General features: G+C 40.6%; 1 protein-coding gene across 15 annotated transcripts in view; it reads left to right on the forward strand.

Annotated features, from left to right (window-relative positions):
- Positions 1 to 12,508, forward strand: part of ENOX2 (ecto-NOX disulfide-thiol exchanger 2) — a 331,670-nt gene that overhangs the window by 266,361 nt on the left and 52,801 nt on the right. For 13 of the 15 annotated variants that reach the window (XM_062183765.1, XM_062183768.1, XM_062183769.1 and 10 more), the window contains 2 exons: positions 1,639 to 1,794; positions 12,275 to 12,481. In XM_062183765.1, the coding sequence (XP_062039749.1) occupies positions 1,639 to 1,794; positions 12,275 to 12,481 (363 nt within the window). The remainder of the gene's footprint in view (positions 1 to 1,638; positions 1,795 to 12,274; positions 12,482 to 12,508) is intronic. The other 2 variants (XM_062183763.1, XM_062183764.1) reach the window with 1 other exon arrangement.

Raw genomic sequence — 12,508 nt, forward strand, 5'->3', positions numbered from 1 at the left:
TCAAAAAAAATGCATTGTGATAAAGAGACAAAATATGAACAGTGTAATTAGTGCTGCCATTAGACCCTGGGTGTACACCTCAGGGGGTCCTGTGCTTTGAAACATCTCGATATGTGACATTTCCTTAGTTCACCTGCAATGCTTGAGACTGGCCAGGGCTGGCAGAGTCATCTGAGTGAGGAGCCCCAATCTCAGATTGGACCCATGTACAACCCAGACCCCATTTCTCCCCTTCAGGAGCACTCTCCGATCCTCTCTCCCGCAAGTGGAATCAACTGAATGCTCCCAGAAGCTTCAGAACTCGTGCCTATGGAAACCTCCCAGAACTGCGGTTCTAGGAAAGGGACCTGGCAATTAAATCACTCCAGCTGGCTGATGTGATATTTTTCTTTCATGATATGCAAATCTGTGCCTCCAGAATGCTATTGATGCTGATTTGGGGTGAACCAAACTGAGCATATAGATGGACCCCACAAAAATATTTGTTTGGGTAGCCACACATACCTTAGAGCATCCCTCAATGAAACAAAGGGCAATGCAAAATAAAATTCAGTGACAACGAGTTCAGAACAAACAGTTCTTAGACAAAATGTCAAGAATGAACCAAATTTTTCTGGGAAGTCATCTTTAAAAAACTGAGACCAGTCCCTAAAAGACAAATGTCATTATGTTTTCCCTGATCTGGGGTAACTATTAGAGTACCAAAAAAAATGTAATGTGTATGAACAAAATTGACATTTTGAGATTTGACTTAGTGGAGGGTTAAGATTATGATTGTAGAATAAACTGAAAGTATGTCATTGTAAATTTAAAAGAAAGACTAAGAAAGGAAGGATGAGGAAGAAGGTTGGGAGCATGAGTGGGAGAGAGGGTAATGTGGGAAGTATCACTCTGCTCCTAAATCAGTGTATATATGAAGTACATTAAATTTGTTCAACCTATATAAATAAAAATTGGGGGAAAAACTTGGACTTAAGCCAGGCCTTGAAGCAAGGGGAGAATTTGTGGTGATTCCAGGAAGGGGGAAAAATACAAGCAAGGGCACAGAGAGTAGTTGCTTACTGAGCCTTTTTGTGCTATGCACTGTGCTAAACTCATTCAATTCATCACTGTGCTTGCTCCTCACAGTGCCCTGGAAGGTAGGTGGTATTAACTCTATTTTGCTGATAAGGAAATACAGTTCTTCCTGTTAAGCAAATGATAAAACTGGAACCCACATCTGCCTGATCCTCAAAACTGCTCTTAATATCATACTATATTGTAAAAAGACAGAAAGCTTATACAAGGGATAGCAAGAAACTCTGTAAGAGTGGAGCCTAGGGTTCATGTTGGAAACTAGTGGAGGCAAGATCAATCGACAAGGCATAGTCATGTTATGAAAGACATTGAGTATCAGAATGAGATATAGAGACTTAAGTAGGCCGTGATCAAACAAAACAAACAGTTCCATCCCAAAAGAGAAATACACAGCCATAATATAACATTTAACACTTGGGAACTGTGAAATACCAGGTTTTTAAAAGCATTCTGCCCCTGTCCTAGAAAGACCTTTGATATGAAGCTTATAAGGAAGCATTCTGCCTCCAGTTGACCTTGCCTGGTGTCATTTATTGTTCTCTCTTTCCTCTCCTTTTTTAGACTTTGATCCTGCTCTTGGGATGATGACTGGAATTCCACCAATAACTCCAATGATGCCTGGTTTGGGAATAGTACCTCCACCAATTCCTCCAGATATGCCAGTAGTTAAAGAGATCATACACTGTAAAAGCTGCACACTCTTCCCTCCAAATCCAAGTAATATTCTCTTTTGTTCCTCATACAAGTCACAATTTTTTAGTGTATAAGAAAGCTTTCTTCTTTTTCAAAAGAATACCCAAGGGCTTCTTAGTTGCATTTACAGAAGCTATACTAATAAAACAGAAGGCAGGAAAATTCTCCCTTACTAGGTAAGGCTGACTTATGCACAGAATAGTATATGCCTGTGTCCTGGTTGCAGTACAAATGATACAACATGTGCCTTATGCCACCTGGTAAGGAATTCAAGTGTGTACGTAATGAAGGAGGCACCCTACACAAATTGCACCACGCTATCTTTTGCAGTTTCTCTTTCTCATAACTGGCCTACATGCTGGCAAGGACAGGCACAGAATGTGGTCTGGCCTACCTGAGGTACATGACAATACTTATTTGGTGCTAGGAATCCTCCACTGCCACCAACCATTCACATATCACACAGACTACCACTATTCAACTGATGGGCTGCAGTGCACAGCAAGGTGCAGTTCAACTTGCTGGACGGGCCAAGAAGAATGTTGAAAATAAATCAGACTGCTTGTAGCCATCCAGTCAGCACAGTTCATGTGGAAATGATCTAGGTATTTGTCTTGTCAGTAATGAATAAAGCTGCTTTTTAGACTTGCTTTAAAATATCTGTTAAGATATTATAGCCATATTTCAGTTAAAATACAGCAGCAGTAATAATTGGCTCAGTTTTTTTCTAGATCTGCTTAGGGTTTTATGTACTTAAAAATATTAAAAGCTACTTGTACATGTGACCCAAGTCTCATTAATGATTCTCCACAGTGCTAGTGGGCCTGGGTGACATACCAAGGGAGCTGCCACTATAGTGCAAAGATTAGAACTGTTTGTTAAGGGACAGACTCAAGGGTTTAGGCTATGGAACAAATGAACTTGCCTCATCAAGATAAATATGAAACCATTGACATGTGACTTCAGACAAATATTTCATTTCCTACCTTAAATAGGAATCGGTTAGTTATGGAATCAGGCCCCAGCAGGGACCCAGATTGTACTTAATATGGTCTGCTCATACCTGAGAGGATTTTTAGAATCAATCAGAGTTGGTTGGGCAGATCATCATAGCCACTTCTGCTGATGAACAATGAACTTAATACCATTTAGTTTTTTAACTTGGTTGTCAACAAGATACATCTTTCAGTACCAATAAGAAATCTAGGGAGCTGGCTTTGTGGCACAGTAGGATAAGCTGCTGCCTGCAACACCAGTATCTCATATGAGCACCTGTTTGAATTACAACTGCTCTACGTTTAATCCAAATTCCTGCTAAAGCATCTGGGAAGGCAGCAAAGATGACCTGAATGCTTGGGACCCTTCCACACATGTAGGAGATCCATGTAGAGTTCCAGGCTCCTGGGTTCGGCCTGGCTAAGCCCTGGCATTTGTGGCCATTTGGGGAATGAACCAGCAGATGCAAGATCGAGCTCTCTGTCTTTATCTGTGTGTATCTCTGTGTGTATGTGTGTGTGTACGTGTTTGCCTTTCAATAACTCTACCTTTCAAATACATAAATTTAAAAAAAAATCTAGGAGGGCAATATCTCAGGACTAAAATGGGAAAAGAACTAGCTTATCACAAGGAGAATTAGGGATTAGAAAATAAGGTGTCCTTTGTAGCCCTCACTTGCCAGCTGAAATGGCCTTTCCTGGATTTGTGTTTAGTGGCATAGATGAATGAGCAAAACTATTATTTCCTTGTCTCTTACTCTTAGTTACACTGTCCCTATAGTGTGTTACTTTTGAATTAGAGAAAGCTGTGCATTCCTGATAGTACCTTTTTCAGGCCAAAAGCCATGAATTTAGGCCTTGCCAGCATTCAAACCTCCTGCTTATGAAAAAGTAGAAATCTTCTGATTTAATCATTCATTTATCACATACCCAGCCAACACTGGTCTTTCATTGACTCAGTCATGTCTAAGCTAACAGGATGGCTCATAACCTGCAATGCCCTGGCCAGGCACAATAGATGACTTTACATGATGCTCAGTTTCTAAATTTCCAAAGAACTGTACAAGTGCCTTATTTATAACAATATAGAACACACTATTGAGCAGTCTTTAAATGATTGTGGAGATGTATGGCTTATGGAGGCTCTAATTTTTCTATCTCTAGTAAAAGAAATAGACATCTCTCAAATACATCTTTATCTTTTTCGAGCTGGGTTCGGGGTTGGAAGCGTCTCAGAGTGAGAGGGAAACATTGTACCCTCATGGTTCAATCCTTGAGTTCATCTTTGTATTTAGAATGCTAACGGGGCAATTAGTGCCGGTAAAGTGATGGCTTCTAGGAAGAAAACTGACTTTGGAATTTAATTCAAAAATAACACTCTTGACACAGCTTAAACTAGTGTTCTACTTGCTTTTTAGAACTTGAATTTTTGTTCAAAGGAACCTTCTATTAATTGGATAGGGAAAACCCTAAGAGAGTCAGCTCCGCTCCTTGTCTTCTGAAAGAACAGCCCCAAGACTTTGCTTTGTGAATGTTAGATAGGAAGCATGTAAAACAGGAAGAACAGGAATTTGATGTGACCAAGCTCCTTATCTTCTCAGAGCCCACCAGCCCTGCCTTATATGATAAGGCCTGGATTATAAACCCCCACTACCTACTTACTTCTGCCTATTTCTGGTATAGTCTCATACTCAGTGGCTTCTGAAATTCCTCTTAGCATGAGGTCCTGTGATTCAAGGACTCTGACAGTCTCTTTATTCACCATTCAGTCTGCTTCTAAGTCATCTTGCTTTATTAGAAAGAATCTTTATCATCAATTCCTTTCCCTCTGTCTGACCTGGAACTTAATCTGAATACTCATCACATATACAGAGCCATAAAATTGTCCTGGGATTCCCAGTGCCCTCAAATTCACAGTCTAATTCCTGACCTTAAAAACCTTAAAGTGATCTTCTTTGTGTGACTGTCTTCAGTCCATCATTTCTACTTGCCATACACCCACCCTTTAGTCGAATTCAACTGCTTCCTGACCTCATATTCCTCACACTTCCCTCTAGCCCAACTCCATGTGCACCTTCTCATGGAATACATCCACATGGAAGGTACTGAAGTGAAAGCCATAGATAATCACTCTCATGGCTATCCACTTAAATATTGGGTGCCAAATCCAATGGATAATCTTTAATCCTTAAATTACTTTCTTTTCTCTGCTATACTTAAAGTTTCTCTGCTGAAAACTCTACTTCATCTTACTTGACGCTCTAAGTATTGAAAGGTAGAATAACTGAGACCAACCAGAGAGATTATATAGCTCAATAAGCGAAGAAGACCACATACAGCACCCCTGAAGAATTCCAACATGTTGAAATTTAAAAGATAAAGAGGAGTTTCCATTTCTGTACATCCCTGCAAACAGTTCCTCAAAAAGCTTAATTTAGGTGCCAGTATTGTGGCATAGCAGGTAAAGCCACTGCCTGTGACACTGGTGTCCTATATGGGCACAAGTTCAGGTCCTGGCTACAGAACTTCCAATCCAGCTCTCTGCTAATGCACCTGGGAAAGCAGTGGAAAATGGCCCAAGTGCTTGAACCCCTGCACCCACGTGGGAGACCTGGAAGAAGCTCCTGGTGCCTGACTTCAGTCTTGGCCCAGCCCTGGCCTCTGTGGCCACTTGGGGAGTGAACAAGTGGTTGAAAGATATTTCTTGGACCGGAGCGACGACTCACTAGGCTAATCCTCTGCCTGCGGCGCCGGCACCCTGGGTTCTAGTCCCAGTCGGGGCGCCAGATTCTGTCCAGGTTGCTCCTCTTCCAGTCCAGCTCTCTGCTGTGGCCCGGGAGTGCAGTGGAGGATGGCCCAAGTGCTTGGGCCCTGCACCCGCATGGGAGAGCAGGAGAAGCACCTGACTCCTGGCTTCAGATCGGTGCAGCACGCTGGCTGTAGCGACCATGGGGGGGGGGGGTTGAACCAACGGAAGGAAGACCTTTCTCTCTATCTCTCTCTCTCTCTCTCACTAACTCTGCCTGTCAAAAAAAAAGATATTGATATTTCTCCTCTTTCTCTCTCTCCCTGCCCCACTGTGTGTGTGTGTGTGTGTGTGTATGAGAGAGAGAGAGGAAGAACACAAATTTGAGTATCTCCCTTTTCTCTGTCACTCTGCTTTTCAAATAAATAAATTTTTACAAAATTTATTCTTCCTTTAAAAAATAAATAAAATGGCAGTTCTCTCCCACCATACTACCAATTCTACTTACCCTATTTTTGTATAAAACATGTTTCCTAATAAATATGTAAATTATAAAATATAAATCCCACAAAGTTGGAGATTTTTCTCAGTTTTTTCCCCCTGGTATCTTCCCAGCACTTAAAAAAAAATCTGATATGTGGTAAGTGTAAAATTAATATTTGGTGAATGATGGAGGGAAGAGTTGGTAGATAGGTAGGTAGATGGTTGGAGACAGAAGGATCGGAGTTCTCAAAAGCAAACCAAGAGAGTATGGGTGATGACTCCCAAATCTATATGTTCAGCCTATATCTCTATTTTGAGCTTCAGACATATATAGTCAACTGTCAACCAGACTTTCCTAGGTGACTATCTCAAATGTACAAAAATGTACTTTTTAAAAAATTTATTTGACAGATAGAGTTAGACAGTGAGAGAGAGAGACAGAGAGAAAAGTCTTCCTTCCGTTGGTTCACTGCCCAAATAGCTGCTATGGCCGGAGCTACGCTGATCAGGAGCCAGGTGCTTCCTCCTGGTCTCCCATGTGGGTGCAGGCCCAAGCACTTGGGCCATCCTCCACTGCCTTCCCGGGCCATAACAGAGAGCTGGACTAGAAGAAGAGCAACCAGGACTAGAACCCGGCGCCTGTATGGGATGCCGGCGCCACAGGCAGAGGATTAACCAAGTGAGCCACAGCACCGGCCAGAAAATGTACATTTTTTTACGGTATAGTGGACAAGCTATCAGGTTGCAAGTCAAGACAATTGTATTCTATGACCAGCTCTGTCACTAACTAGCTATAGGATTTTAGGTTAGTCACATACTCCTTTGGATCTCAATTTTCTTGGCTCCAAAGGAAAAATATTGGGTTAGATTAGTCTAACAACCTCCAAGACTCCATCTAGCTTGAAAATTATGATTCTTTGCATTATAAATATAGCTACCAAAATAATGATTTATCTAGGCAAAAGCCACTCAAAATGTATTGAGCAAAGTAAGAGCAAATTGATAGACAGCACATAGAGCTCTGTACCTTCACTTGATTGGCACAATAGAATGGTTATGTACACAAGCGTAACCACAGCTCTGCTTTCTTTTTCTTTTAAGATTTTATTTATTTATTTGAGAGATAGAATTACAGATAGAAAGGTCTTTCATCCGTTGGTTCATTCCCCAAATGGCCTCAACGGCCGGAGCTAGGTGGATCTGGAACCAGGAGCGAGAAGCTCCTTCCTGGTCTCCCATGTGGGTGCAGTGGCCCAAGGACTTGGGCCATCTTCCACTGCTTTCCCAGTCCATAGCAGAGAGCTGGACTGGAAGTGGAACAGCCAGGATTTGAACAGCGCCCATATGTGATGCCGGTGCCACAGACAGTCTTAGCCTAGTGCGCCACAGCACTGGCCCCAAGCTCTGCTTTCATAGTCTAGCTCTTCACCACTAAATAGCTGTGGGATCTTTGTTAAGTAACTCAACCTCTCTTATCTCGACAAAGCAAAATCATATCTGGTCTATAATTTCAATTTATCAAACTGGACTGGAGCAGATTAAGCATCAGTCTCTTAAAAATAAGTGGTAAGTACTTCATTGTCCTGAAAGTAGCAGTGTATGGTTCCCAGAGTTTGGAAGCATGGCAAAAGAAAGCTCTGGAACATACTTTTTTTCATAGGGTGGCTGTCAGAGACTTCATTAGCAGTCCTCAGTGCTGAGAGAAAAGGGCAGCCCCATCTCTCCAGGAAATTCAGTTTTGCCAAAATGTTTCACTTCAGTTGCTAAGTGAACAGTGCTAATGTATAGAGAGGTTGCATTTTGAGTATAATGGAATAATAGTGAACAGGGAATAAATGGTGCAATATTATTTTCTATCTGTCCAGGCACATGGGAAAACAACCAGAAGTCAGAAAAAGCAATTTTAAAATTTTATGTCATTTAACTCTTGGTGCTGGATTCTATAAAGGGAATTAGAGAAAGTGGCTAAAATAGAGCATTAATAAAAATTTGCTGACCTTGAGATTATTTCCAATCAGTTTGAATTATATTAAAATACACCTGACCCCTACTGATTGTCCAGGGGGACTTCAATCTTGAGCTATCAAATAAAATCAACTCAAAGACTTTGCATGATATAAATTCTGGTAAATCAGCTGAGTGATTTGTGATGCTCCTCTGAAAAGCAAGATGCAAGTGGTTTTCAGGTCCTCTACGCTGCTCCCTGTGTAACTTCTCAAAAATCAGCAATGATTCTGATCCTAATGCTGATTGCTCCAGCATAGCTCCCCAGAGTGGATGCTTGGGTATAATTAGGATTCCTAGGAGCTCCTCCTTTTCCATCACCAGAGACTAGAGTTCTTTATACTCCCAGGTTTCTTGCCTCTTTTTACGTGGAAGTTTTCCTTGTCTCAATCCTGAGTGGTGATTGGGATGCTACAGAGCTAAGGACATTACCTAATAATTAGGTGGACTTGAAATTTGCACTCTTATGGGGTTATCATTTTTGTATCTTGATCACTGTATTTCAGAAAGATTAGAAAATCAGGCCCAGACAACTGAGTGCTTTGAGCCATTAATTAAGGAACAGGTACTATCCATTAAAGAAGATGGTACAGCCCATTGCCTTGTTTGCTGGCATACACCTAAATCTCAGCAAATGCTATCAGAGAGACTTCCTACGTTTAGCCAAAGAAAATAAATAAATCCCCAGCATTCTTGACATTACTTCTAGTGGCTTTTTATGCCTCTTCACTTAGCAAACAGTCACCACAGAAGAAGCACAGCATCTAAATAGGGTGATGACTTCATCAGAATTTTTAAACTCCACAAATATAGTCAGGGAAAGGAGCTTTTGCATTTTGCTTATTACATGTAGCTGCAGCAGTACCCAAACACTCCCTTAGAGTCTCTTGAAGAACCTAAAAGTAGACCTAAGTAAAGTCAAATATAAAAAGATGATTATTTGCTTCACAAAAGGAAGATTTGTCATTCTATTTCCTCAAAAGGTTTTGTATTCTCAAACAAGATTTTATCCTAAAGCTTTTTTTTTTTACAGGCAGAGTGGACAGTGAGAGAGAGACAGAGAGAAAGGTCTTCCTTTTTGCCGTTGGTTCACCCTCCAATGGTCGCCGCGGTAGGCGCGCTGCGGCCGGCGCAACGCGCTGATCCGATGGCAGGAGCCAGGTGCTTCTCCTGGTCTCCCATGGGGTGCAGGGCCCAAGCACTTGGGCCATCCTCCACTGCACTCCCTGGCCACAGCAGAGAGCTGGCCTGGAAGAGGGGCAACCGGGACAGGATCGGTGCCCTGACCGGGACTAGAACCCGGTGTGCCGGCGCTGCAAGACGGAGGATTAGCCTAGTGAGCCGCGGCGCCGGCTTATCCTAAAGCTTTTGATTTGAAACCTAGTTCTATATGAATGCTTTTGAGTTCCATGGTCAAAGTCATATGTGCCTGTACAGCTGTAGATTCCTCTATGCATGAGTGATTCCTTCTCCAACACAGCCTTGTCTAAAGATCTGGGAAAAGCAAAGGAGCTTAGAGTTTAGAAGTCCAGATCTTAGCTAGCACTCCATTACAGACTTGTGGTAGGGATTTAGAAAGCTTCAGCTTGAGAATTAAGGAATCCTGGGTTCTATAATGATGAATAATAACATTATAATGAATACTGTTTTATTGAGAATTCACCAAATGCCAGGCATTATAGTATATGCAAGTTAGAGAGTATATTATCAATTATCCCACAATAGCCTTCATAAGGTAGAGAATAGTATCCCTACTTTAAAAATGGAAAAACAAGTTTTCAGAGGTTATATATTTTTCCCAGTCATACAGATAGTGAGTAATTAGATTAAGATTTAAGTCCAGGTTTGCCTGTTCCAAGTTCATGTTCCTTCTGTTTTAATCTAATGTGATGACACTGAATGAGACACTTAACCTCACTGGCTTTTCTCCTGTAATATCAAAGATTGTCTAATTCAGTGATTTTCAACCCTAGATAGGCATTAGACCTGCCCAATGGAGCTTAAAACAACAGCAACAACACACAGTCTGCACCCTGGACAAATTAAATCAGGCTTCTTAGGGTGGGGCCCAGGCATTGTTTGTTTAATTCCCAGATTGATTCTAATATACTTCCAGACTCACTGGAAGTATGATGGCTAGCCTTCCATCCAGTCCTTTTAAAACTGAAAACATGAGTCTTACAGGATTTTGGACCTCATTTTTTTCTTTTTGGCTCAAACTACAGCTGCTCCCAGGAGCCATGACTAAGGTATTTCAGATTTTTGCTTACTAGGTTATTTTTTTTCCCTTTACCCCTCTCATATGGAAGGGGAAAAACAATACAATTAGCTCTTGAAATCGCAAATGTTAAAAAAAATTAACAGAAAGTTCCGTAAGTTCTTTGAATCCCTCTACTTGTTTTATCAACTGAATAGAGGAAAAGAGAGCATCGTGAAAAACTGATTATTCTAAGCCACATCAATAAGATAGTCAATGGTAACAAAGTGAGGGAGCTATAGATGCTGATAGCCAAGGAAGCTCCCAAATCAAGTGCTTGCCAACTTGGAAAAGAGTCATGTGGGGGCTTTGGCCTAATCTATGAGCAAGACTCATTTATTTTTGCATGTGAGCTGTATTGCTGGTTCATGAGCTCTCCAAATCTTGAGCTCAGAGAATTGTAGAGATGAATAGAAAGAATGGATTACACAAAATAAATCCTTGCAAATACAGAACCAACACTGGGAAAACCATGACCATCATGCTTTGTTTTGTTGGGCTATGAACTGTAGGATTTTGCTTAGAAAATGCTTTGCTACATGCAAATAGCAACAAGGAACTGACAGCTACAACGAGCTTTATGTATAAGATAAGTGAGTAAAAAGCATAATTTTAAGCAGAGGGACAATTCTCATTAAGTGGATTTCTAATGACTCTCTATGGCCAAATTTATCTCATTTTAGTTAATGATTTCCTAGATGAGCTTGCTCTCTGGGCTGTCTTTCATACTTCCCTCTAAATGCTACAGGATTGGCTCTGGACCTCACCTCTCTAGAAACAAATTAGAGGAAGAACTCACTAGTTAAAAAATAAAAGACATAAAAAGGATGGTTTGTACTCTGACTTTGTTATACCAAATTATTCTGACAGCTGTAAACATTTTTGTAAATATTCATCCCATCATTGTCAAGTTAATCCTGAAACAGTTCTTTCAGTAAGCACGAACAGAGAGAGATTATAGTACATGTATAGTCGGAATGAAACAAACCCTCTCTCAGGAACAGTGGTTTCTGAGAACTCCTAAAAGTAAGAAATTCAACTAAGTAAGGTTACCTGCCACACACAAACACAGTCTTCTCAATAAAAATCACTCAAAATCTGGCATATCTGAATTGTCATAACAAAAGTAAGGAGTGAAACTTAAAAGAATTTTGAATGACAAGGGAAATGAAATTAGCATATGAAAGTTATCTGTGTCCCCATGTTTATTGCAGCTCAATTAACAATAGATAAGATATGGAATCAACCCAGATGTCCATTAAGTGATGACTGGATAAAGAAATTATGGTAGAAAGATAGTGTTGAATATTATTCAACCATAAAAAAGATAGATGCAACTAGAAACCATTATACTTAGTGAAATAAGCCAGTCCCAAAAAGACAGATATTGTATGTTTTCCCTGATCCGAGGTAACTAATAGAGTATCTAAAATGTAATGTATAAGAGTGAAATGGACATTTTGAGATTTGATGATTGTTTACAGCCCTTGCCTCTACTGTTGAGAAACAATGGTTTTTTTCTTCTTACTATTTGTTGAACTCTTTCCTTAGTATAGGGTTAATCTTATGAGTATAAAGTAAACTGAAAGTAGATCATCACAAAAATTAACAGAGAGAATAGGAGAGGAAGGAGGAAGAAGCATGGGAGCATGGGCAAGAGAGCATAGGTTAGGAAGTATCACCATGTTCCTAAGTCTGTATATATGAAATATATGAAATTTGTTAACCTTAAATAAAATTAAAAAAAAAAAGAATTCTGAGTGAGACAAATGGATGGGCCTGGGTCTTTACCCGCTAGACATCATGGTAACCAGATTATTAAATAAAATGATTTTCAAGTTCATGCTATCAGTCTTCTGTGGAGCAGAGATGAGCACCTTGGAGGCCACATCCTTCTGTCACTCTTGGACAGAAATATAGATGGGGAAAATAGAGCTATCTCTAGGAAATGTCAGGTATCTAAAAGGTCAATCTCAAGCAAACACTTTTAATTTCAAATGTTTTTGCCCTTGCACATAGACCTTCCACCTCCTGCAACCCGAGAAAGACCACCAGGATGCAAAACAGTATTCGTGGGTGGCCTTCCTGAGAATGGGACAGAGCAGATCATCGTGGAAGTGTTTGAACAGTGTGGAGAGATCATTGCTATTCGGAAAAGCAAAAAGAACTTCTGTCACATTCGCTTTGCTGAGGAGTACATGGTGGACAAAGCTCTTTATTTGTCTGGTAGGTGTTTAGATGGGGGATCAGAGT

The sequence above is a fragment of the Lepus europaeus genome, chromosome X (assembly GCF_033115175.1).
Source record: "Lepus europaeus isolate LE1 chromosome X, mLepTim1.pri, whole genome shotgun sequence".
In the NCBI taxonomy this organism is placed as follows: Eukaryota; Metazoa; Chordata; class Mammalia; order Lagomorpha; family Leporidae; genus Lepus; species Lepus europaeus.